The 25,531-nt window shown below is 37.7% G+C and overlaps 1 protein-coding gene, 1 long non-coding RNA gene and 1 other non-coding gene across 3 annotated transcripts; 1 reads left to right on the top strand and 2 right to left on the bottom strand.

Annotated features, from left to right (window-relative positions):
• Nucleotides 1-10,702: 10,702 nt before the first annotated feature.
• LOC133818033 (uncharacterized) lies at nucleotides 10,703-17,905 on the bottom strand. The gene is made up of 2 exons (XR_009885761.1): nucleotides 17,768-17,905; nucleotides 10,703-11,197 (listed from the first exon to the last, which is right to left on the bottom strand). It is a non-coding gene; the product is annotated as an uncharacterized LOC133818033 (long non-coding RNA).
• Nucleotides 17,906-18,638: 733 nt separating this feature from the next.
• LOC133818032 (uncharacterized) lies at nucleotides 18,639-24,985 on the bottom strand. Its single transcript, XM_062250715.1, has 10 exons — nucleotides 24,738-24,985; nucleotides 24,579-24,643; nucleotides 24,172-24,315; nucleotides 23,969-24,079; nucleotides 23,668-23,869; nucleotides 20,544-20,602; nucleotides 20,182-20,234; nucleotides 19,871-20,093; nucleotides 19,273-19,381; nucleotides 18,639-19,189 (listed from the first exon to the last, which is right to left on the bottom strand). Exons 1-10 carry the CDS (start codon nucleotides 24,967-24,969, stop codon nucleotides 18,915-18,917), a joined length of 1,473 nt encoding a protein of 490 aa, XP_062106699.1. The 5' UTR covers nucleotides 24,970-24,985; the 3' UTR covers nucleotides 18,639-18,914.
• A 128-nt stretch (nucleotides 24,986-25,113) lies between these two features.
• On the top strand, nucleotides 25,114-25,186 carry TRNAA-AGC (transfer RNA alanine (anticodon AGC)). The gene has a single exon. It is a non-coding gene; the product is annotated as a tRNA-Ala (tRNA).
• The last annotated feature ends 345 nt before the right edge of the window (nucleotides 25,187-25,531 follow it).

The following is a 25,531-nucleotide window of genomic DNA, read 5'->3' as shown; positions in this document are numbered from 1 at the left end:
AGGGGGTACTAGAGCGGCACAAAGAAGAACAAGCTCAGGGAATTCAAGCCCATCTATGCTGGAAGAAACCAGAGCCATTGAGGCACCAGAGGGCGAAGAGAGATCCTTCTAAGTTTTGTCGATATCACAATGATATCGGCCATAATACTGATGATTGCCAAAAATTGAAGGTCGAGATCGAAACTCTCATTTGGGCTGGACCGTTAGCCCAGTATGCCCGAAACTGGGTAGTTCCCAATCAATCAACCGAGCAAAGTTCTCATCCAGCTCTGGAAACTTTGATTGGTAAACCCAAAGCTCAAACAGATCAGGGGAACCAAGTCAACCCTCCTCCAATAGTAGGAGGAGATATAACCACTATTTGGCGGGCACGAGCAATGGAGCTCAAAAGAATACAGGAGTTGAAAACCCACAACGACGCTGAATTTATCCTAGAGCAACGATTATCAAAACAATAGCGGATGGAGAAACAACCAATTATTTTCATAGAAGAGGACGCTAGCCACGTTCAGTTCCCGCATAATGATCCACTGGTGGTGACCGTTCAGCTCGCCAACCAGAGGGTAAGAAGGATATTGGTTGATAATGGGAGCTCAATAAATGTGATATTCAGGTCCACCCTAGAAAAGATGGGATTTTCTGTGACTGATCTTAAGGCGACTTCAATGACACTGTACGGATTCTCAGGTGAAGGAATAACAACCATAAGGAAAATTGGGCTAGTAGTTACTCTAGGAGATGATATACAAAATGTTTCCAAAATACTCAAGTTTGTTGTAATTGATTTTTTGGCTGTGTATAACGGGATTTTGGGATGACCTGCGCTGATGGTTTTTGAGGCCATCACCATCCGACACCTGGCAATGAAGTTTCCCTCAACTTAAGGTATATGTACCATGAGAGGAGACCAGCTCGCTGCCTGAGAATGCTACAACATTTCCATGAAGGGAAAATCACAATCCAAGCAGCAAGCAATGGTCATAGTCGAGGGAGGAGAGGAGCCCCGGTGTAACGTCCCAAATTACCTAATAAGGCTTAGGGCCTTGATTAGGGGGCCAAGATGGAAAACTATGAAGAATTATGTGTTTATGTGATATATGTGTGTCATTGTATGATTACGTGAGTTATATTATAATATGACTTGATATGCATGTTTAGGTGTATTAAATATGCATGTGGACCCGTTTCTTATCAAAAGGGAAATTTTCGTAATTTGGCTCGTTATGGGTATATTTGGAGTATATGTGATATATGTGTGAGACCACATTATTATGTGGATATATTTGGGTTACTCAGCACGAGTTGATCCTAGGGAGCAAGTTAGTGAGAAAGTCACAATGGGACCAATACTTGACTCAATATGAGTCAAGGGTTTTTTTGGGTATTTAGTACATTACTGGGAAATTGGGTAATGGGAATAAATATTTGAGAATATATTCGGAGTTAGTAAGATTAGGAGGGAGTTCTAGGGATTTTGACCATTTTACCCTCGGTGACCTTTTTGGGTACCCCAAGTCTTGGGATTTTCTTAAGGTTACTTGAACCTTAAGTAACCTGATGAAAACAGAAATCACATTCAACTCTCTCGTTGTCTCTCCTATTTGCTCATTTTCTGCTCGTTAGCATTTTCAAAGGAAACTCGAGTTTTAGAGCTCGAATTCAAGTGAGGTTAGAGTCATAACGATTCTAGCGAAGATTAGAAGCTTGATAGCCTGAGGATTTAGCTGGAAAACGACTTAATCAGAGGTAATTTAAGCTTTAAGTTTCTAAGTTTTGTTTCCTTAAGCTTGGATTGAATTTTATGGTTTTGATGAATTTTTGATTTGTTTATAACTTGGGTTTTGATGGTTTTGAGCGGCTGAGTTGATTGGGAACTTTACTTATGAGGTTTAGCTATGTTTGGATAGGTTTTTGGAGGGATTTGGCTTAAGAAAAACAGAGAAAAAACAGAGTTTTCATGTCGAACCACGACCTTGTTCTTGGAGCATCGTGGCTCTCTTCGACGTAGGGAGAAGCAGGTGCCTTTGGGCCATTTGAGCCACGACGCCTATTGAGGCACGAGTGGAAACATGGGAGAGCCTTGGGCTCTCTGATTTGGGGTGGGCCGCGGCTCAAATGTTTGGGTCGCGGTGCTTGAGGGGTTTTTGGGCCCTGGGGAGGTTTTTAGTGTGGGAACTCAAAGCTAAGGGCTCGGGATCAATCCTACCACCCAATTTAGTATAATTATACGTCCCAGAGGCTAGGACTCGTTCTGGAAGCCTTTATTTGCTCGTTATTGACAGGATTCTATACTTGGTTGTGACTAGGTTATCGTTAGAGGCTCAGAACCAGGATCGTGTTTGAGGTTCGTTCTTAATATACATTACACTCGAACCTGAGGTAAGAAAACTACACCCAATGCGTAATGTACATGATTAGGGCTTGGCCCGAATGTTGAATATAGATTTGATTAGGGCTTGGGCCCCTGTAAATGCGCATGATTATGATTGTGCCTGTGATTGTTGATTAATCATGATGAATGCTCTGTATCTGGATATTTGGTTTATGATATATGCTTGTCTGCATTATCTGATTGAAAAGACTTGGACTTATAAGTCAAGAACGACAATAGTGCACTGAGCACTAGTCGAAAGCATTGACTTATGAGTCAAGGGTGGCAACAGCGCGCTGAGCACTGGTCGATATGGTTAGGCCTAATTAGGAGTGCACCATACGCTTGTCCGACCCAATGGTCGTGAAAATTAAGCGCCAGGTACGTTGGGCCAGCTCCAAGGCTGTTTATATAGAGGATAGGGCAATGGGCCCCATGGTGACTTATTAGTCCCATATCCTAGGGCAACGGGACCCAGTATGATTTATCAATCATGTAATTAGGGCAGCTGGCCCCATATGACGTTGTAGTCATTTATATGAATGGTATGCATGCATGAGTAGGGTTATTACTGCTAGGCATGCTTATTATGATTTGGTAACGTGTTATTAACTGCTTATGAGCATGTTTAAGTTTTATTGCTGAGCCTTGGCTCACATGTGCTATGTGTTGCAGGTAAGGGGAAAAGAAAGCTGGATCAGCCATGAATTGGAGAGCTTCGGTGGCAACGTGTATATATGCGACTGCTCGACCACCACGGCCAGGGCTTCTCAGAAGAACTAGGGTCAAACCCTATTTTGCCTCTTAGGACGGCTGGTTGTAATTTTTTAGTTGTAATTAACATGTTGAAACTGTAAACAACTTTGTAAGCATTTTGTAACACCCCAATTTCTTGAAGCGTTAACTTGACAATTACCATAATTAAGGTTTAAAATAAATATACTCTTTTATTTATAGAATCATTCATAAACACCACTCAAATAAAATAAAATAAACAACTTAAAATCCAATCCATAAAACTAAAACATCATTCCAAAATAAATACTTAGTAAATTTCCAATGTAGGCATGATCCCTATGATCATTAAATTCTTGACATGTACGCCATTTGCCAAAGCTCTTCAACTTAATGCATTGTAACCACATCTTTGCCTTTACCTGCAGCACAGAGTACCAATGAGCCAAAGCCCAGCAAGAAGAGTTATGTAAGACACAACCCCATAACGTTAACCGGAAACTTAAATCAATAAAAAAATAAAAATAGCAATAATATAACATAAATCATAAATCATAAAAAGAAATCATAGTCTAAGTTGACTTGGATGAGTATCGTATAACGTAAGCATGCATTTTCAACATATCATAAGCATGCATTTTTGTAACGTAGACATGCATTTTAAACGTAAGCATGCCAAACAATTATCACATACACATACACAAAACATAACCATAATTCACGGAAGCTCATTAAACATAACATTCACCAACATAATTATGCAGTAACGTAAACATAACTCATAAATAGTTTCTACCATAGAGTACGTCAAGCGTACACCCTGCGTGCAGGTGTCCACTCTTCTTACCTCAAATGCAGCAGCGATCCACACACACCCTAACGCGCCTCTTCAAGTATCCTCGGCGAGCCTAAACATAACATATAACATTAAGGCTTAAAAACCCTCAACCAAGCAAAACCATAATTAAACCCACTAAAATTATTTTTAAAACTAATTTATCACCATAATACTTAAGAAAGTCTTTAAAACCCTTCTGCATATAGTCCCAACAATTACCAACTTATATCCAAAAGTACATAAAAAGTCCTCAAAAATCATGTTTCTGGGCAACTGGTGTGGTCGCGCTCACAGAGCGCCAGGGCAATCTAGTTGAGTAGCCCGGTCGCACCAAGGATGGGCGCGGTCACACTAAGCCTTTACTTTCAAAGATCGCAGTGCAGTTTTTAAGCCTGAAAATAGAACATAATCGTAAAATCTCGAACCCAAACCCCCAAAATAGGTATCCTAACATTTTTAACCCCGTGAATCCAGATATTAACATCCCTAAACCTATATTAAACATTCATCAACCCAAAAACAATAACAATAGTCTTAGATCTTCCAAAAACTTAGATTTAAAAAAACTTTAAACAGTAAAGGTTTGAATACTTACAGATAAAATCCAGCCACAAGACTTCGATCTATGCCACCTATGAAATTCCTAGCCCTTTAATATCCCAGACTGTTGATCTCCTTCAACCTCAAATCTTCACAAACTCAAATCAAGATTGAGAGATTGTTCTTCATCTGTTTCCCCTTCAGTCTATTGCCCAAAACCAGAGTCTAAAAGATATGATTTCTAAACATATTTGACTTATTTTGATTTATTTAATCTGACTTAATTCGTATAAAAACAAAATGACATTTATGTACCCAACCTCAAATTAATCCTTAATTATCACTTAAGACCCTTATTGTAATTTCCATCCAAAACTAATAGCTTCAACTTTTAATAATTACACTTTCTATCATAAAACTCATAATTCTACTTGGACACTCAATACACAACTTCTATTACACCTTGGCCCCTAACACTTGAAGAAACTAACGTGTGTGGATTGCTTGATAAAATACATAAATAAACATACATCATAAATCATGCATATCATAATTCATATAATTAAACACATAATGTCATACATTTTACCATAATACCCTTACTAGTAAAATCGAATATTACACGTTTATTATGGGATTCCATGTACAACTTAACGTTTTAACGAAATAACTATTCCTTTTGACCAAAAAATTTAACCATAAACTATTAATCACGTTTAGTTACACGTTTATGGTCAAATGACTTGATTAGCGAGCCTAGCACTATTTAAAATACAGTGTAACTGTCTTGGCTATCCAGGGCATTACACCCGGGTAATGGAAATTACCCATGGGACGGAAGAACCTCAAGAAGGAGATAACGAGGTCGCCCAACAAGATGACATTGACCCGCGGTTAGGCGAGGACAGGTCTAAGCTCCAAGTTGTGGAGGAGCTTGAGAAAATCAGTATCGACCTAGAGACACCTTCGAGAGTGGTAAAAGTTGGGAAATATCTTGGAGCTGAAAGGAAGAAGGAGCTAGTCAAATTCTTGAGAAAGAACCTAGACGTCTTCGCCTGGTCACACGAAGATAGGTTGGGAATCAATCCGAATGTAATAATGCATACTTTGAATTTGGACAGGAATGTGCCTGCAAAGTCCCAAAAACGAAGGCTCTTGGGGAGAGCGCGATCGGAAGCTTTGGAAGAAGAAGTAGCTCGCCTACTTAAATGCAGATTTATCAGGGAAGCAAAATATCCGACCTGGGTTGCTAACCCCATTTTGGTCCCAAAACCCAATGGGAAATGGAGAACTTGCATTGAATTCTTCGATCTCAACAAGGCCTATCCTAAGGACTGTTTCCCATTACCTAGAATTGATCAGCTGATAGACGCAACAGCTGGTCACGAGCTCATGTCTTTCATGGACGCATATTCTGGATATAACCAGATCACTATGAACCCCGCAGACCAAGAGCATACCAGCTTCATGACTGAGCATAACGTATACTGCTACAAAGTTATGCAATCTGAGCTAAAGAATGCTAGTGCAACATACCAACGATTAGTCAACAAAATGCTCGTTAACCAGAACGGGAAAAATATGGAGGTGTATGTCAATGATATGCTCGTTAAATCAAGACTGCCAGTAACCATGTATCCGACCTGGAAGGGTGTTTTGGCTACTAAAGAGGTACGACATGAAGTTAAATCCCCAGAAGTGCACTTTTGGAGTCTTGTCGGTAAAGTTTCTGGGATTTATATTCAACACAATGGGGATAGAGGCGAATCCAAAGAAAATTGATCGTTATTGGAAATGCCTTCGCCTAGGTCGCATAAGGAGGTAAAGAGTTTAACTAGAAAAGTGGCAGCCCTAAACCGCTTCGTTCAAAATCCATTGTCAAGTGTCTCCCATTTTACAACTTGCTCATAGGAAACAAAAACTTCGAGTGGACCGAAGAATACGAATAAGCATTTCACAACCTGAAAGCTCACCTAGCTGAACCCCCCGTACTATCGAAACCGACAGCCGGAGAACGTTTGCTTCTATATCTGGCTGTGGCAAAAAATGGGGTCAGCACTGTGTTAGTTCAAGAGGAGAATCGGGCGCAGAAACTGGTGTGCTACGTAAGTAAAAGACTTCTCAGAGCTGAGTCCCAATATCCGTTAATAGAAAAGCTCTCGTTCAGTCTTATTTTGGCTTCAAGGAAGCTCAGACAGAACTTTCAGTCCCACAACATCCACATCCTAACCAACCAACCTTTAAGGTGCAAAAGTCTGAAATGTCGGGACGTCTATTAAAGCGGGCCATCGATCTCAGCCAGTTCAATATATTGTATATGCCACGCACAACAATCAAGAGTCAAGTCCTCGCTGACTTCGCGGCCGAGTGCACAGGTTTTCAGGACGAGCCGATAAGAGATATGGTGTAGGAGTTGTGGAAAATCTCCGTTGATGGATCCTTTAACGAGAACGGGTCAGGAGTTAGGATAATTCTTTTCTCACCTGAGGGGCATCTATTCCATATAGCCCTCAAGTTCAAGTTCGAAGCATCCAACAACGAAGCCGAGTACGAAGCCTTATTGGCAGGAATAAAGGTGGCGAAAGAACTAAAAGCAAAGGCGATCCAATGTCATAGTGATTCCCAACTTGTGGTTAATCAAATATTGGGGAAGTATCAAGCTCACAGTATCAAGATGGCAACTTACTTAGCTAAGGTTAAAGGCGAGTTGTCTGAATTTGAGTTCAGCTTTGTTGAACAAGTACCTCGCGAACAAAATTCTAATGCAGATGCTCTAGCCTGGCTTGCCACCACCAAAGAGGCGAAAACAATGAACGTAGTCCCGATGGAATTCTTGGAAAAACCAAGCATAGTAGCATAATCGGTTGAGGTCGGAATGATTGACATAAAACCAACCTGAATGACCCTCACAGTGGAGTACCTCACAACCGGTAAGTTATTAGGCGATCAAAAGGACGCAAGAAAATTGTTATATCAAGCTCCGTGCTATGTTATGGTTGAGGGGACTTTATATCGGCAAGGGAATTCGCTACCTAGCACAGACTATCTTGCAAGAAATACATGAAGGCTTCTGCGGAGACCATGTTGGGGGGCAAAACTTGGCTCTAAAGGTATTGAGACAAGGTTATTTCTAGCCTACGCTGACAAAGGAATGGGTCTTGTATGTGCAGAAATGTGACAAGTGCCAACGCTTTGCCACAATTTCCCGAGCAGTGCCCATTGAGCTAACAATGATCTCATCCCCCTCGCTATTTGCACCATGGGGAATCGACTTGATTGGTTCTTTACCAACAGGAAAAGGAGGAGTTCGTTATGCAGTTGCCCGTTCTTTTCATCTTCTTCATCGTCCTTTCCCATTCTCTTCATCTTTATTCTTCTCTTGGTAGAGGTTCGTATAGAGAATGAGTTGGGCGAAGGGGGCTACTCCTGGGCCGACATTGCTTCAAATCTGATGTGGGCGATGGGAGATGGTGGCATCTAATATCTCATGTGGACTAAGCAGACAGATCTGGGCGTAGGGGTTGTTGCTTGGTTGACATTGGGTGACAGGGCTTCAGATCTAACATGGGGTGACAGAGTGGCAAGGCACGACGTGGGTCACAGGGGTTGATGGAGTTTGGGTTTTTGGCAAGACAACAACTAGTCTAGTTTCCGACGAGATGGCGAGATAGGGCTTTGATCTAAGTCACCATGAAGGGGCTTGGGGCTCGGATTCGAGTGAGACGGGGGTTAGGGGACTGGGTTTCTTATTTGAATGTTGGTTCGTGTCTTCAAGAACGTTGGGTTTGGGCTTCAGGAACGACAATGGGGAGAGGCTAGATCTAGTGCGCTGCTGCCATGAGAGCTTAGGGATGGAGACTAAATTTGCAAGGTGAAATCTGAAGTGTGTGACGAAGTTCAATCGATTCAGCCTTAAGTTTTTCAGGTGGATCTGCGTCAAGTTCAAGGAAGAGAGATTGGGGAAGAAATTTGCAGAGCTAGCATCTAGGTCATGTTCTTAAATTTGGGTTTATGTTCTTAATTTTTTTTTAATGAATTTGTGTTCTTAAATTTAGGTTTGTGTTCTTAAAACATTTTGTTATGAATTTGTGTTTAAAAACTGAGATTCTGATTTTGATATGTGAGAAAATTCAAGTGGAATGATTTTTGTTTGAATAATTTTGGATTTTGATTTTGATTTTTTTTTTTTTTTTTTTGAATCATTTTGAACATCTATCAAATTGTGAAGAAAATGATACGAGAACACCACTTTTTTTTAATCTATTATTAAATTGAAACTTTTTAGAACTTTTACTTGATTAGTGTATATTTTACTCTTTTTTTGGTTTAAAATTAATAAGATTTAGTATTTTTTTTATTGAATTAATTAAGTTTAGGATAACAATTAAATTTTTTATTTTTTATTTCTAAATATTTTTTTAAATGTTTAAAATTAATTTAAGGGTAAATACCATTTTGTACCCAATATTTTGCAAAAGTTACCGATCGGCCCCTATGTTTTATTAAATGACAATTCAAACCCTGTGTGTTTGCAAATGGAACAAAAGAGTACCTTATACCTAATTTTGGTCAAAATATTTTCAATTATAAGATCAATTATTGGGTCATCAGTGATGTGATGGGTTCAGGGAATCAGGGAAAGTAGTTGAGGAGCTGAGAATTAAATATTATATTTGAATTTTTTTTACCAAAATTGGGTATAAGGTACTATTTTGTTCCATTTTGCAAAACACAGGGTCCGAATTGTCATTTAACAAAACACGGGGTCCGATCGTGTATTTGGGAACAACATAGGGGTCAAACTGGTATTTATTCTTAATTTAATATATTTAAAAATAAAAATTTTGAATAAACTCGAGGGCATTTTAGTCATATTGAAAAATTGTTTGACCAAAATCTGGCCCAGAGAACTATTTTGATCTGTTTCGCAAAACACGAGGTCCGAATTGTCATTTAATAAAACACAAGGGCCAATCGAGTATTCGGTCAAAACATAGAGGCCAATGCATATAGATTTAAAATGGGAAAATACGAGTTTGGCAATTTACACACACACACATATATATACACTAGGTAGAAGCAACGTGCAACGCACGTTTGCTTAGTTTTAAAATTATAAATATTGTCTATAATTTTAATAAAAACAGATTCACTGTTTTTTTAAATATATATATATAATAAAATGAATTATAATTCTATAGTATATATAATTATTTATATCAATAATTTCTACATATATGATATATAAGCACAACGTTAATATAGATATATATATTTACATAGCTACATGACATATATATAAAATACAATAATATTTAAAAACAAATAATAATAGAAATAAAATAAGAATAGAAGAAGTCATAGTATACGTAGACATTAATATCCATGCATCAACTATTTTTAGTGTCTAATGTATCTCACAATGTCTTTTGGTGAATTTGATGAAGAAAAAAAATTTCAATCACTTGACAAAAAACAAACTATTACACAAATTAATAAGATAAAAAAATGATGTATGCCTTTATTATTTTTAAATAAATATGATATAATTATTTAAATTATCATAAAATATCTTTAAAAAAATCATTTTTTAATTAATTTATCTATTTATTTTTATTTAAGTTTATATTTGTTCTAGTTTTTGAATTTGGCAGTGACAACAAAATATTATATGTTTAATATAATATTAAGTTTAAGTTTAATTAAATTTTATTTAAGTTATAAAATATATGGTTTTATTATTTTTAAATAATTATCATTATAAAATATCTCAAAAATATCCTATTTTAATTTGTTTAATAATTTATTTAAATAATTTTATTCAAGTTTAAGTTTAAGTCATGTTTATAATCTACTGTTAAATATAAAAATATTCACTTAAATATAAAAAAATATTATGTTAAAGTTAAATGAAGAAAAAAAATTGTTAAAATCAATAATTTTCATTATCTACACACTTATTATATAGAAGATATATATATATATTTGAATGTCAATTTACATTGCTAGAACATGACAATCCATTGAATTCATACAACCATAACCTTAGAAGAATGCTAAAAACGGTAGCTAATATGTTCTTTATAAGCTAAACATTTGTTTTTAACCTTTGCAAAAGCTACAATCCTCCTTGAGTAATTATTACATACATGATATATTCTACATGTACACATATGTGAGAATTACATACATACGCATACAAGCATAGAGAGGCATAATAAAGTAATATTGTTGCTTCTGAATGCATTGTTTAGTGGTGTCTGATGATTTGTACAAGAAAGAGATCTCGTAGCATTGTAGTCATCCATGTAAAGGATTGTTACTACATTTCGTGAGTATACATTGAATATGACATGCAATTCTTACCATCACACACGATCTATACGGCGTTGTCTGCAGATATGGGATACATATGGAGCACATACATGGATGCACATTGGCTGACCGGCCGGGTTGAGGGTGTTTGAATGGGCCAATCTAATAACTACAATTTGTAAAAACTACGAGTCATTCACATTTTTTTTATTGCACAACCCAACCCTACTTCCAACAAAGATATTAAGGGTTGAGTTGGGTTGGATTCATTAGGTAGTGAAAAAAAATCTTCCATTTGCTTTCAAATATATGATTCAAATCAATTTTATCAACATTTAGTTTTTTTTTTTCTACAAAGGAAAGCTAGGCTATTAGCTCCATGCTCTCCAAAGGATGATCTGCACACATATTTAACAAATGAATAAGTAAACCTAGGCTACTAGCTCCATGCTCTCCAAAGAATGATCTCCATATATGTATATTGCATATACCTACACACTAACTAAACAAATCAAATCAAATAATTGCAGAAACATTATGTAATTGCCAAAAACATATATGTATATATCTATATAAATTCCTCTATAATATATATAATAGTCAAATCAAATACATAATGTTGACTGTATTATTTGCTATCAACTAATTAAATTAAGCTTTAAGAAAATAAAAAACATAGAGATTTTAAGTGGTTCAGGTTATTAATTAATCTTAATCCATAAGTCACTTGTATTAGGATTTGAGATGCTTGAGGTTCTCAAGCTTCTATGGAGTTCAGGCAGTGTTTTAGCAATGCTCTGAATACAAAAGTGGGGATTCCATCCGACCTCCTTCATAAAGTGTGCCCTAGCCTTATTTATAGATAGCTAAGGACAATTAATTCCCTTAATGGGGATTTATTACAACTATTCTCCCTTAATAGGGTCTTACCAACTAATAAATACACATTCCCGTAGTTAAGGAGCTAGTGGGCCCGGGCATATCTTCTTGGACCATTTACGAGGTTACAACCCACAACTTTATGGGGTAACACGCCCCTGACAGTGTCAGGAGATAGTTGTATGTTTTTCCATGTCAGACGACGTCGTAAAACATCCTGCTTGTCGCTTGTACGAACTCGACACCACGACGGGTAACAGTAACATGTCAGATAGTTGCTTGTGGTCCAGGGTCACTGTGCTTGACACTTAGCACTATATTCCAGGCCCCTAGGACGGTTCTCACGATTCTCGCAAACCCGGATGACTTGAATAGAAATGACCTGGAGGACATCGTAATCATAGTCCTCGTGATGTAGCTCCTCGAGGACATACTTCTCCGGAGGCGATGTACGATTAACACGAGTAAGACCTTCCTTCCAATGAGCTCTAGGCGAACTCAGAGGGCTTCATTACTTAATTACTCCTTAATGACCGTCACGTGTCACTTAGAGAAAACACAGATAACAGATCATCAAAACAATATTATACATATATCGTTCAAAACAATAAACACAATATAATATTACAAATATATATATATATAATAAGAGTGCATGTATATATATATATATATCTGTCAAATCCAATAAATATATATATATATTATCAAACAAATCTATGGCATATATATATATAAAAAACACATTATTGATCTAATTTAGATAAACACAGAGAAATATATATATATATATAATAAAGAGCTAACCTTTTATTGAGCTGACAAGTTGTCGGAAGTCTATCGACCCATCCAACCCGACCACCTTCCTTTAGCATTCTCAAGGCACTTCTTGATGGTGTTCCTTATTGTCTTGTTCGATGACTGCTTGTCCATTTGCTTGGGGATACCTTGGTGTCGAGAAACTGAGCTTGATGTTCCACAACTTGCAGAAGTCTTGGAAACCAAAGCTGATGAACTAAGATTTGTTGTCTGTCACAATCTCTTTTAGGTACCCCATATCTACATATCATATTTTTCCAAATAAAGTTCTTGACTTTTTGATCTCTCACTTGGTGGTACATTTCTACTTCGATCCATTTACTGAAGTAGTCTCTCACAGCGAGCATGTAGACTTCCTGACCTAATGCGATTGGGAGCTAGCCAACTATTACCATTCCCCATTTCATGAATGGTCATGGAGAAGTGATGGATATCAGGCATTCTGGAGGTTGATGAGAAACTTGAGCGAACCTTTGACACTTGTCATAGCGTCTTGCATATGGAGAGGATTCAGCTCTCATGGTTGGCCAATAGTATCATTGTGTCAAGGCTCTGTGCGCTAAGCTTCGTCCTTCGGAGTGGTTTCCACACTCCCTTTCATGTAGCTCAGCCAGCACGTACTATGCCTCTACATGGTTAATGCATCTCAAATATGGACCAGAATAAGATCGTTTATAAAGTTAACCTTGTATAATAGTAAGGCAAGCTGACTAAGCCTTGACTCGACGTGCCTCGTTCTTGTTCTCAGGTAGTGTGTCTTGTTCCAAGTATTCGAGTATTGGGGTCATCCATGTCCGTGCGGTAGAGACGTCGTTTACATGTTCCTCTCTTTTCTTCCAGATAGCTGGCCATTGAAGGTACACTACTAGAATATTTTTGGGTTCGAATGTCTAGATGGATGATCCAAGGTTGGTCAGTGCGTCTGCGTGGTTGTTTTCTTCCCTTGGCACCTGGCTGATTGCGAACTTGTTGAATGCTGATTGTAACTCTTTCACTTTAATGAGGTATGTTGTCATGTTGGAGTCTCGGGTTTGGTAGCTTCCTTGCATTTGGTTTACAATGAGTTGCGAGTCGCTGTACATGTTGATCATTTGAACTCCAATTTCTTTGGCCAAGTCGAGTCCTACAATCAGGGCTTTGTACTCCGCCTCATTATTTGTTGCCTTGAATCTGCATTTGACTACCTGTTCAATTACTTCACCTTGAGGGGAGGTTAGGACAAGGTCTGAGTCTTGTTCCTCTTATATTGCTTAACTCGTCCACGTGGAGCTTCCATACACCGAATGACTATCCCTCCGATAGGCAACAACACTCTTTTTTTGCCTGCGAATAATTGTTAGGTGTAAAGTCTGCAATGAAAATAGCTAATACCTGAAACTTCATCGAAGTTCTTGGTTTGTAGGTTATGTCGTATTCGTTGAGTTCCACTACCCACTTGGTTAATTTGCCTAATAGCTCCGGCTTATGTAGAATAGTCTTGAGGGGAAACGTTGTCAGTACCATTATTGGATGGCACTGGAAGTATGGGTGTAGCTTTCTGGCTGCATGGACAAGCATTAGTGCTAACTTTTCTAGCTGACTGTAACGTGTTTCTGCATCAAGTAAAGACTTGCTCACATCATAAATTAGAGACTGCTTCCCTTCGTTTTCTCTAACAAGAACCGTGTTGACTGCCTTGTCCAAGACATCTAGGTAGACGAACAAGGCTTTGTTGTCTTTGGGCTTGGATAGTAGAGGCAGACTCGTTAAATATTATTTTAACTTGACTAATGCCTCTTCACATTCTAGTGTCCACTCAAAGTTGTTTGGCTTCCTTAATGTGTTGAAGAAGAGATGACATCATTCTGAAGATCTCGAAATGAACTGGCTCAACGCGACAATATGTTCGTTCAACTTTTGGACCTCTTTGATGCATCTTGGCGAGGGGATGTTCATGATGGAATCTATTTGTGTTGGGTTGGCTTCGATTCCCCTCTGGTAGCCAAGGAACTTTCCTGCAATTACACCAAATGAACATTTAGTAGGATTTAATTTCATATTATACTTTCTAAGAATATCAAAAGATTGTTTCAAATGAGATATGTGTTCTTCGGCGACTAAGGGCTTGACGAGCACGTCGTTAATATAAACTCCATAGTATCAGGCGTTGGTAGGTTGCCCATGCATTCTTTAAGCCAAATGACATGACTTTATAGCAAAATATGCTCAGGCTGGTCATGAATGTTGTCTTATCTTGGTCGTGTGGGTGCACTACGATCTAGTTGTATCCTGAGTACGCGTCCATGAAGCTTAGGAGCTCATGGCCAGTTGTGGCATCCACCAGCATGTCTATATGTGGCAGTGGGAATGAATCCCCGGGACACACCTTGTTGAGGTCCGTAAAGTCGATGCATACTGCCACTTTCCATTCTTCTTTACAATCACCACGTTCGCCAGCCATTCGAGGTATTGAACCTCAGTTACGAACCCATGCTCTATAAGCTTTTGGACTTCCTCATTGATTGCTCTGTTTCTCTCAGGAGCGAATTTTCTCCTTTTCTACTTCCTTGGTGGGTAGTCTCCTGCAGTTTATGAACAATAATATTGGGGTCAATTCCAGTCATGTCCGCATGGGACCAAGCAAAACAATCATAATTAGCATAAAGGAATTTGATAATCTTTATTTTGATGTCGGGGTCTAGTCTTGATCCAATTTGAACTTTGTGGTCCGAGAAGTCTAGATGGATCTGGACTTCGTCTAACTCCTCTATGTTTAGTTGGCCAGGCTGGAGTTAGTCAGTCCATCTTGCTGTAGAGTTGCTATGAATGGAGTTAGTCAGTCCATCTTGCTATAGTTACTATGACTGGGCAGGCTTGGCCTTCAAGGTAGTCTGGTAGCATGCCCTTGAGTCTTTCTATTGCCCTCTGATTTCCTTCACTCCCCACTTGGTTGGGAACCTCAGAACTTGGTGGTAAGTTAACGGTATGGCTACCATTTCATGAATCCAGAGCCAGCCCAGTATGACATCGTAGGCAGAGGGAGAGTCTATCACCAGGAACCTTGTGCACAAGTTGACACCTTCATTGTAGACAAGTAGCGCGATCTCCCCTACTATGTTGTTTTGTTCTCCACTGAAGCCAATGAGGACGGTAGTCTTTTTTACAATTTTGGACTCGTCTATCTCCATGTCTCTGAGAGCACTCATAAACAAATTATTGGCTAAACTGCCATTATCAATAAGAATGTACAATAACAAGAGCATCATGTTGTGGGTTGAGGATTCTAGTTGACTCTGATGTAGAGAAGCTGATGGTTTGGGCTAGTGAGTTGGTTGTAGTATTATCTATCCTACTAGACTCCCCGTTGGTCCAGTTGGTCTACCTGGTATGTCTTTTGGCTGCTGAATGGGTGACTTCGTTTAAGGCCCAAGGTAGTCAAGCGGACTAACCAAGCCCAAATTACAAAATAAGCTCATATTCATATAAAGGGCCCAAACAAACAACTTAACCTGCACTCAGGTCTAAATCCACTTAGTCTGCTAGACAAGTCAAAGAAAAAAATCAAGAGGATCCAGTAAACAAGGACATTATCCATCAGGCGAGATTCAAGGGACAAGGCCCTTGAACAAGTGAGAGGGAATGACACCTGAGAGAACTCTATAAATAAAACTGGAATGATTCCTCAGGGGGTGATATTGAATACTTTCCATTGATACTCTTACTCGAAAAGATGAACTAATCGTCCAACTACGACTTTTCTTTAATCCTATGTCGACGTTTCCGTCACTACTAGTCATCTCACCTCTTTCTTATTACTATCTTGTTATTTTTACATTACTTTACATTATTTACTGTTGCATTCCATGATGACTTGAGCGCTGGAGTCCCTCTGGCTGACACCTGATGTTCCCAATTGAACTCTAGTCTCATTCTTTTGTCCAGATGACTTGCGTCGGAGTTCCTTTGACCGACACCTGGTGTTCCCAATTGAACTCTAGTCTCGTTCTTTTGTCCAGATAACTTAAACGTCGGAGTCCCTTTGGCCGACACCTGGTGTTCCTAATTGAACTCTAGTCTCGTTCTTTTGTCCTTGATAGGTTGTTAATACCCAAATAATCAATTGTGGGAAAATGCATCTACAATAAGTAGTACACACCAATGTATCTAACAATGTTAATAATAATATGCTGAGATATCTCATGGCAAGGAACTACAACCCATGAACATCTCATATTCGCTTGTTGAGTTTTTGGTGAAACTTTAGTCAAGTACTAATTATTGCCCATGAAAATCAGGATTCCGGGAAACCAATATGCCAATTTTTCAACTTGAAACCATGATGAAGACTTCCATACAGTCAAACTCAAAACTAGACGGCTAATTCTAAATCCTACCAAACTGTTTTCAACAATGCACGAAAACCTATAACTATCACTTAAACAAAAGTAAACATCATTAAATGTCTAAAAAACAGCTTGTCTAAGAAATGAAAAGGGAATTTGAACAAAATGAGAAAGATGCGTAGAGATTTCTCTACAATAATATCAGTGTTCAATCAAGAAAGCATTTTAAAAAGAAAAAAAAAAGAATCAGAATATACTTTTTTTTTTAATGTAAGGCTATGCCTGAGGAATCTACAAAAGACCCAACTTTCCAAAATTCGAAAGAAATGTCCCCAAACAATGTCCACCAAGGATTAAATCTATGTCCTCGTCATGCATGATAGCCTTTGCTCTTGATCTTCATTAATGTGCGGAGTGGCAGGTACGCAGGGCATATTAATTTGGCTATGTATTCTGAACTTTCCCATTTTGTTGAAACATTAATTTACAAATACTCTATTAATTAATTAGACTATTATGCATTTTCCTTTCTCGCATTATTATTAGCATATATTTATGCATGTATATTTATATATCTAATGAATTATAAAGGTTATATCATGTGGGAAATCTCCATAAATATCTGATTATCTCAACCTAGATTACCATCTTAAACATACATTCATTTTTTATCAATTTAATAATAACTGTTAGCAAACACCCAGTATATGAGGGTCTCGAATAAGGAAATGGGTCAAATGAGTATCTTATAGAAACACTGTCAAATACAATAAACACAAAGCACACGATTAAATCAAATACAATAAACACAGAAAAAAAAAATCCTAGCATTTTCATTGGGATCAAAACTATCTTTCACAAGACAAACAAAATTTCTGAACATTCTAAGAAGCATTTTATCAAACAAAATATAACTAAAATAAAGAAAAATTAAGAAATTTAACATACCGATTCTGATTCTATAGAGAGTCAAATGCCTCAAACAGGTGTTGGGCTGGAGACGATGAAGAAGTTGATGGCAGAGGCGATTGCGACCATGGAGGAGTGGCAGTCGCGCCGTGGAAGAGGCGGTGGTTGCGCCAGTGGAGGAGATGGTGACCACATCGGTGTTGAAAGAGAATGTTGAGGAGAGCCTCGTAGTCTCGTTAGTTCTTCACTGACTTTTTCTGAGTTTCCTCATAATAAAAGGGGGGAAGTAAAATCTAGACTTGAGGGATTTTTTTTAAACTCCAAACACCATAAACCATTTTTCCTCAACTTTTTTTTTCCTTTTCCATGGTAAATTTCGGGTTCCAAACAGGACCTAAAAGATTTGGAAAAAAAAATTGTGGGAGAGAAAAATAAGAAAAAGATTAACGAAAATATTTCTCTAAATCTTTATTAGAAATTTTTTTAATTTGTTTTTTTTTTAAATATATTTATAATTGCTTTAAATTTTATAAAATTATAGTATACTCAAATTTTATTTTTCCTCTAAAAGGATTTCTCAATTTTTTTACTTGAATCAAACAAGGCAAATTGAAAGTAATTTTTATCTCATACACTATTGTTAAACTAAAATTTATTGTCTTTTCACTCATTATTTTATTAATGTTCTAAATTTCTCTTCATTTACTTTATCAATTTATTTTATATTATGCGTTGTAAACTTTGAATTGGAATATGATAATGCTCAAAAGTTGTTTAGTGGAAAATTATGAACTTGAAGATGTTGCAATTTAATGCATGAGAATGTTCGAAGATAGCAATTTAATGCATGAGAATGTTACTATTGTTAGCATAAATAGTAATGAGAGTTAGTACTGCATTGCCACCTGCAAAAATTGAATTCTATATAGACAGATGATAATTCCACCTTATTAACAATTGTTCCATAACTGCTTTTTGTCGAAAAAATATGGTTTTTGCGACAGGAACGATATATGACCGACAAATAAGACAAATTTGAAGAATAAAAAAAAAAACCAACTATTACAAAATTTGGACTGCCACTTATAAAAATTAAAAATTTGTGCAACACTTGCAACTTGTTTCTTTGTAACGATGAAGTTGGTTTAAAAACAATATCAATGGCTAATCTACAAACAAAGACGGATCATTTCAGAGTTAACTGAAAGGGAACTGGAACACCTTGTTTCTTGTTCACAATAGCCATGGCTAAGTAGCGAGTACCCATTCCAATTGGTGCCTCTTCATCCGGTCCCTCCCAGAAGGGAGCTTCACCTTCCCCCACCAGTCGCCAATATCCAGTCCTTAGAGACTCTGCTTGCTCATCTGTGCAGTTCGGCAACAAAGCATCCACTCGAAAATTTATTCCGAGAGAACCAAGGAACTGAGACTGTGTAATTGGGCCATAAACAGCCACACCTCCTGCCAAAGATGAGATAACAGGGTTATATGTTCATTCTTTTGTTTCAGTTGTTCCATTCAAATGTAGAATGAAGGAAACACACCTGATACTTCCTCGGCGGAATGCCTAATTGAAGCAAAATCAACATACGCACTGAGATCTGCTGAGCCTGGATTATCGAGAATGTTGACAAATTTATGTTTTCGAATGGCCTGTGACAAAATATATTGCGGCAAGCGTTAACAAGAGAGAAGAATGTAAAACCATCAAGTCATACAGGATGTTGGCACCAACATCACACAAGTGGTGGCCATGCTACTCTATAGCACAAAACATCATAAAGCTCCACATCATGCCTTGTAATCTTTTGTTTCCAAAGTATATTATTACCCCAAGAATAATTTGCAAGTTTAAATGATACAGGCGTGGAATGTCAGAGATACATATATATATATATAATATACATTTATATGCGTGCAAATTTGCTTACGCACGACACAGATATAATAGAGCTATATATAGTTGGTTACTAAGAAAATTATGCACATACAACATAAACTCTGAACTAGCGCCAGAAGAAAAAGAGGTTATATAGTTACTTGCACAGTTTGAAATAATTAACTAACTGATAATAATTCTGGCTGTTAGTAAAAACACTAATAACTAATAAAACACAATACCAACAAAAGTAAGGTACTGACCTGCAGACTATCGGAGACTATTCCATTCGTGCCATAATCAATTATAAGAGCCCCACCTCCATCAGAACTGATTCTATCGGCAATAGTTTGAGTCAGTTCCATTGCCTTGGGGCAAACCTCAATTTGATCAAGTTTTGTTACTTCTTCAGTTGAGGCCCACTTGCAGCGTTTTGCGAGATAGAGAGTTGCAGGTGTAGGCTGTGGAGATAGAACAAAACGAAACCTAGCCGATATTTAAGCGTATCAAATAACTCTGTTAATAAAAATTGATCTGCAAACAGTCTAATTCTGTCAAAACTATAAAACCTTACGTTGAATCTTCTGAAACATCAACCATTTTCTCACTCCAGCCCCGAGAAGCCCTCTGTAGAAGAACTAAAAATCAGACAAAGAACAAGATAGCAGCAAATATGACCAAGATCCTGACATGGAAAATGAAGAAACGTCACCCTTTTTTTTTTTGTAGCAATGAAGAAACATCACTTTAACTTAGAAGAAAACATATTAATAATAAAAACAAAAGGAAAGATACATATAATATATATATATATAAAGTTCTTTTTAAAAAAAAAAAAACAGCCCTAAAAGATCCTTCATTTCATGTTCATTATTCAAGATACATTGATTACTACACTGAAATGTATTCGATCAAAAGATGTGAAAAAGATCATACCTGAAACTGATGAACCGGTAAAGCATCATAGAATTCGTGCGCAATTATAATTGTTGGCACTGGCATATGGATTCAAGAGGACAAATTAAGGAAAAACATTATAGTTATCAAAAGAAAAAACAAAAACATTCGTATTGTACGGGCTTGAACGGACACGAGATTTTTATTTTAATAAATTGGAAATGAAAGTAAAAATGTTGTTTTTGTTTTCCATTTAAAAATATTAAAAATGCTATCGACAAACTTTATTTTACTATATATTTTTTGGTTTAGATTTATATGTATTTAAAAGGTGCTGGCTGGTCGTCTCAGAGGAGTTCTTTCTGATACAATAGCTGAGACTCAAGGAGCTTTTGTAGAGGGTAGACAGATTTTGGATATAGTGTTGGTGGCTAACGAAGCAGTGGAGGAGTATCGTAGTAAAGGCAAGAAAGGGTGGGTTTTCAAAATTGATTTTGCTAAAGCTTATGACTGTGTTGATTGGGATTTCCTGGGTTTCGTTCTGAAAAAGAAAGGTTTTGGTGTGGTTTGGAGGAAGTGGATGCGGGGGTGTTTGTCTTCCACTTCCTTTTCTGTGTTCTTAAATGGGAGACCGAGAGGGAAATTTAAGGGTTCTAGAGGTCTTCGCCAAGGGGATTCCCTATCACCTTTCCTGTTCACCTTGGTTGCTGATGTTTTGGGTAGGATGGTGGATAAGGCCAAGAGTGTATCGGCGTTACGAGGTTTCAAAGTAGGAAAAGATTTCGTGGAAGTCAGTCATCTTCAGTTCGCGGACGATACGATCTTTTTTGTGGAAGATAATGAGTCTTTGACAACTTTGTTGGATATTCTTAAAGCCTTCAGTGTGGTTTCTGGACTTTCTATTAATTTGAATAAATGTCAATTGTTGGGGATTAATTTGGAGGGGCATTTAGTGGAACTTCGGGCTAGGGAGATTGGGTGTGAGGTGGGTCAGTGGCCTATGAAGTATTTGGGTCTACCTTTGGGGGCTTCACCTCGCAACAAAGACTTTTGGGAGCCGGTAGTTTCTAGTTGTGCAAAGCGTTTGGATGGGTGGAAGTGTGCCTTCCTTTCTAGGGGAGGTAGATTGACACTCATTCAATCGATTCTTTCTTCTATTCCAGTGTACTATTTGTCGCTGTTCCGTATTCCTAAAGGGGTGGTTGATGTTTTGGAAAAGTTGATGCAGGACTTTCTTTGGGAAGGTGCGGATCACGCTAAGTCGGATCATTTGGTCTCTTGGAAAGAAGTCTGTAAATCTAGGGACCACGGTGGCCTTGGTATTGGCAATCTGGAGGCAAGAAATAAGGCCCTGCTCATGAAGTGGTTGTGGCGCTTTCCTTTGGAGAAGAATACTTTGTGGCTTAGAGTGGTGCTGAGTAGGTACGGGGGGGATGGAGGGTTCTGGGACACTGGTAGAGGAGGGAGGCTGTCTGCTCGGGGTCCGTGGAAGAATATTTCTTCTCTCTACGAGGAGTATCTTCAGATGGTTAGTTTCAGGGTGGGGAAAGGGGATCGTATTCGTTTCTGGGAAGATATATGGATTAGTGGGGCTCCGCTAAAGAATCAATTCCCAGATTTATTTTTGATATCTACATCCAGGAACTGTTTGGTTAAGGATGTGATGGTTTTTGGTGGAGTTTCGGGCTTGGAAACTCAGGGTTGGGATTTGCGCTTTAGAAGGAATTTGTTCGATAGGGAGATCACCAGTCTTACTCAGTTATTACTTTTGTTAGAGAGGGTGGCTTTGCCAGGCATTTTGGAGGATCGAAGGGCTTGGTTACCAGACGTTAATGAAGTGTTCTCTTGCAGGTCGGCCTTTTGGAGGCTTAGTTATGCTCAGTTGGGTTCCGTTCGGGAGTGGGCAAAACCTTTGTGGAAAAGTGTCTCTCCCTCTAAAGTCAAAGTGTTTGGTTGGTTGGTTTTCAACGACAAATTAAATGTCCACGACAATTTGCAACGAAGAAGACCCTACCATTGTTTGTCTCCTGGGTGGTGCCCTTGTTGTAAGCAAGCAAGGGAATCCACTAACCATTTATTTTTGGAGTGTCTTCTTTCTAGAGAGGTGTGGGGGAAAGTCTTCGATGAGTTTGGTATTCTTTGGTGTATGCCATCTAACTGTTCTCAACTGTTTCTATCTAGGTTAGGGGGCGGAAAAAGGGTTTCCTGTCTTTGGCAAACTACTGTGTTGGCAACTTTTTGGGCTATATGGCTAGAGAGAAATAACAGAATCTTCGAAGATATTTCCAACTCAGCAGAGAATATTTGGGAAAAGATCCAATTTTGGGTAGCTACTTGGGTGTATAGAAACAAATGTTTTGCTGGAGTCGCTTTCTCTGATCTTTCTAGGGATTGGAGAAATTTTTGGACTTAACTTTTCGGGGTGGGTTTGTTTGTGGGGTTTTATCCTTTTATTTGTTCCTATTTGTAACCACGGTTTTCCTCCGCCATAAGTGAGGGCTCTCAGGTCAACTTCAATTGACCTCTGTCTCTTTTTCAAAAAAAAAATGTAGAGACACTATTTACATCTTTTGTTTCACAAATTTGTTTGAAAAAATAAATTACTGGAAATTTGTCTTCTCTTTTTATGAAAAATTTGCCAACAAGTTTGCCAAGCCAACTTTTTTTAAAAAAAAAATAAATGCTTCAAATTAAAAAAAACAAAAGCTAATGCAAGAAACCCCTAATAAGCAGATATTTACGTGATCTGTCACAGCATAAAATGTAAAATTTCATTAAACTTCACAACTTATTTTTCACAAGAAGCATTTGTTATGCAAAACTTGGTCAATACTAAAAGCTAAGTCTTACAATTTGCATCATCAAGTAAGTAAGCTAAGCCAAAAGTAAAATATTCAAATTCAAAGAACTGTCCACACAACTCCCATCTTGCCTCTGATTCTTCAGAAATAATAAAGAGCTCTACTAGGCAGACTATTTTCCCTTGGGAAATTAAATTGACAAAGGTTTTTACTTCATCATGTTAAATGCTAAAACTCTGTATAACTTTTGGCAAGCACATAGAGGGAAAAGCGCAGAGGCAACCGTTTATTCTATTCAATCACAAAATACACATTACATATACATTACAATACACAGCATTGACAAGAAGATAACTTCTTACCTCCTGAAGGAACTTGCTCCAATGCAGCATGCCATGATACCGGTGTTTGGGCCAATGTACTAATAGTCCTTTTATCAACCTGGTCCGTAATATCTTCGTCAACACATTTCAAGTTCTGGTGTTGAAGTTTCTGCAATGTTGGACTACACTCCACCAAGTGTACATGCAATGACTCGATGAAGTTTTTAAACTTTGACACACCCTGCATTAAAAGTTTTTATTTAAAAGATATACCCTCATTTCTCTGTTGTCTAACTCAAAGTCAAAACACGAAAATTGAAATGAGAATTGCGATTCATACACGAAGAAGATCCACCATAAGAGTTCCTCTTCCTGGGCCTAGCTCAACTAGATTAACTTTTTTTGGTTGCTCCATTTGCTCCCACAAGCACATTGCCCAAACACCAACCATCTACAACAGTTCAATATAAAAAGTAGTTCATTATAGCCAACCTTCACTACTCAAGTAAACCAACAAGAATGAATCTGAAACAAGCAAATTACCTCTCCAAACATCTGGCTCACTTCAGGAGAGGTGATAAAATCACCTTCTGCTCCAAACACATCTCGATTAATATAGAATCCAGCTTTAGGATTGGTCAAAACTTCCTCCATATACTCAGCAACCGAGATTGGACCACCCCGGAACTAACAAACAATAAAAATTGACTCTAATGTAATGGGATACCAACTTATTATATTACCCCCAAAAAAAAAGCCATTACTATCGTCTTAAACTGATTAGATTAATTATAGAAACTAAAATTATAAGTTGATCAATCTCAGCTGTTTAATGTGAAAAGATACCAACATTTACTAACATAGATTCGCATTTTGCACATACTTAATCCAGACGATGAATGAAAACATAAAATATGTATAAAATCAAAGAAAAAGTTGGAAATGAGAACCTTGATGATGCCTTTAAGATGCTTGACGAGCTCGGAATCAGAGGTAGTAGGTTCATGAGAATGCTCTGCCAGTCCCAAAAAAAAATTAAGTTCCTTATTCATTACAAGAAACAAAAGAAAGAGCAACGAAAATCCTAATATAAAAATAAGGGGTTTTACCAGGTGGAGTGTATAGACCAGAGCGATCGATGGAGAGGGTGGCACTGGGTTGAGAAGTGGTTTGGTTTGCGTCCTCTAATTGTTCGACGAAAGAACTGTTGGGAATTTGGGAAGAAGAAGAGAAAAAACATTTGGGATCCAAAGAAGGTGAAGATAGATGAGGAGCCAAGTAGTAGGACTTGGCAATATGGCGCCGGATGGAAGCTTGTTGCAGCACTCGCCTCAGCATCATTTTTTTTTTGGGGGGGGGGGAGGGAGTGGGGGACGGTGTGGCCTGCCTTGGCTTCCACTCTCAAACTACGAATAGTCCAAGAGTTTACATCACTCCACTGCTTAAAATAGTTATTTATTTATGTTTTCCGTGGCTAAATGTCATGGGGATGTAGCTCAGATGGTAGAGCGCTCGCTTAGCATGCGAGAGGTACGGGGATCGATACCCCGCATCTCCATTTATTTTTATTTTTCCATCAGTCTGTCATCTCCTCCCGGGTTGTTTAAACAGTGCGCGTGCTATGTCAATGATTTTAGATACGTTTATCAATTAATCACCAAATGTAAATTTTGCAAATGTTTTCTTTGGAATAAATGTCTTATTTGCCTCCTTATTAATTTAGAGAATGTATTTTGATAAATTAATTTTTAGATATTGTACTTTATAAAATAATTTAAATAGATTGTCAAACTCAATTTTAATTATAATAATAAAAAAATTGAATATAATAGCATATTTATTAAGTAAAATAATTATGTATTTATTTTAAATTGTTGGTTTTGTAAATTATTTGTGATTTTAG

Source organism: Humulus lupulus, chromosome 2 (assembly GCF_963169125.1).
Source record: "Humulus lupulus chromosome 2, drHumLupu1.1, whole genome shotgun sequence".
Taxonomy (NCBI): domain Eukaryota; kingdom Viridiplantae; phylum Streptophyta; class Magnoliopsida; order Rosales; family Cannabaceae; genus Humulus; species Humulus lupulus.
This window is presented reverse-complemented; position numbering and strand designations above follow the sequence as displayed.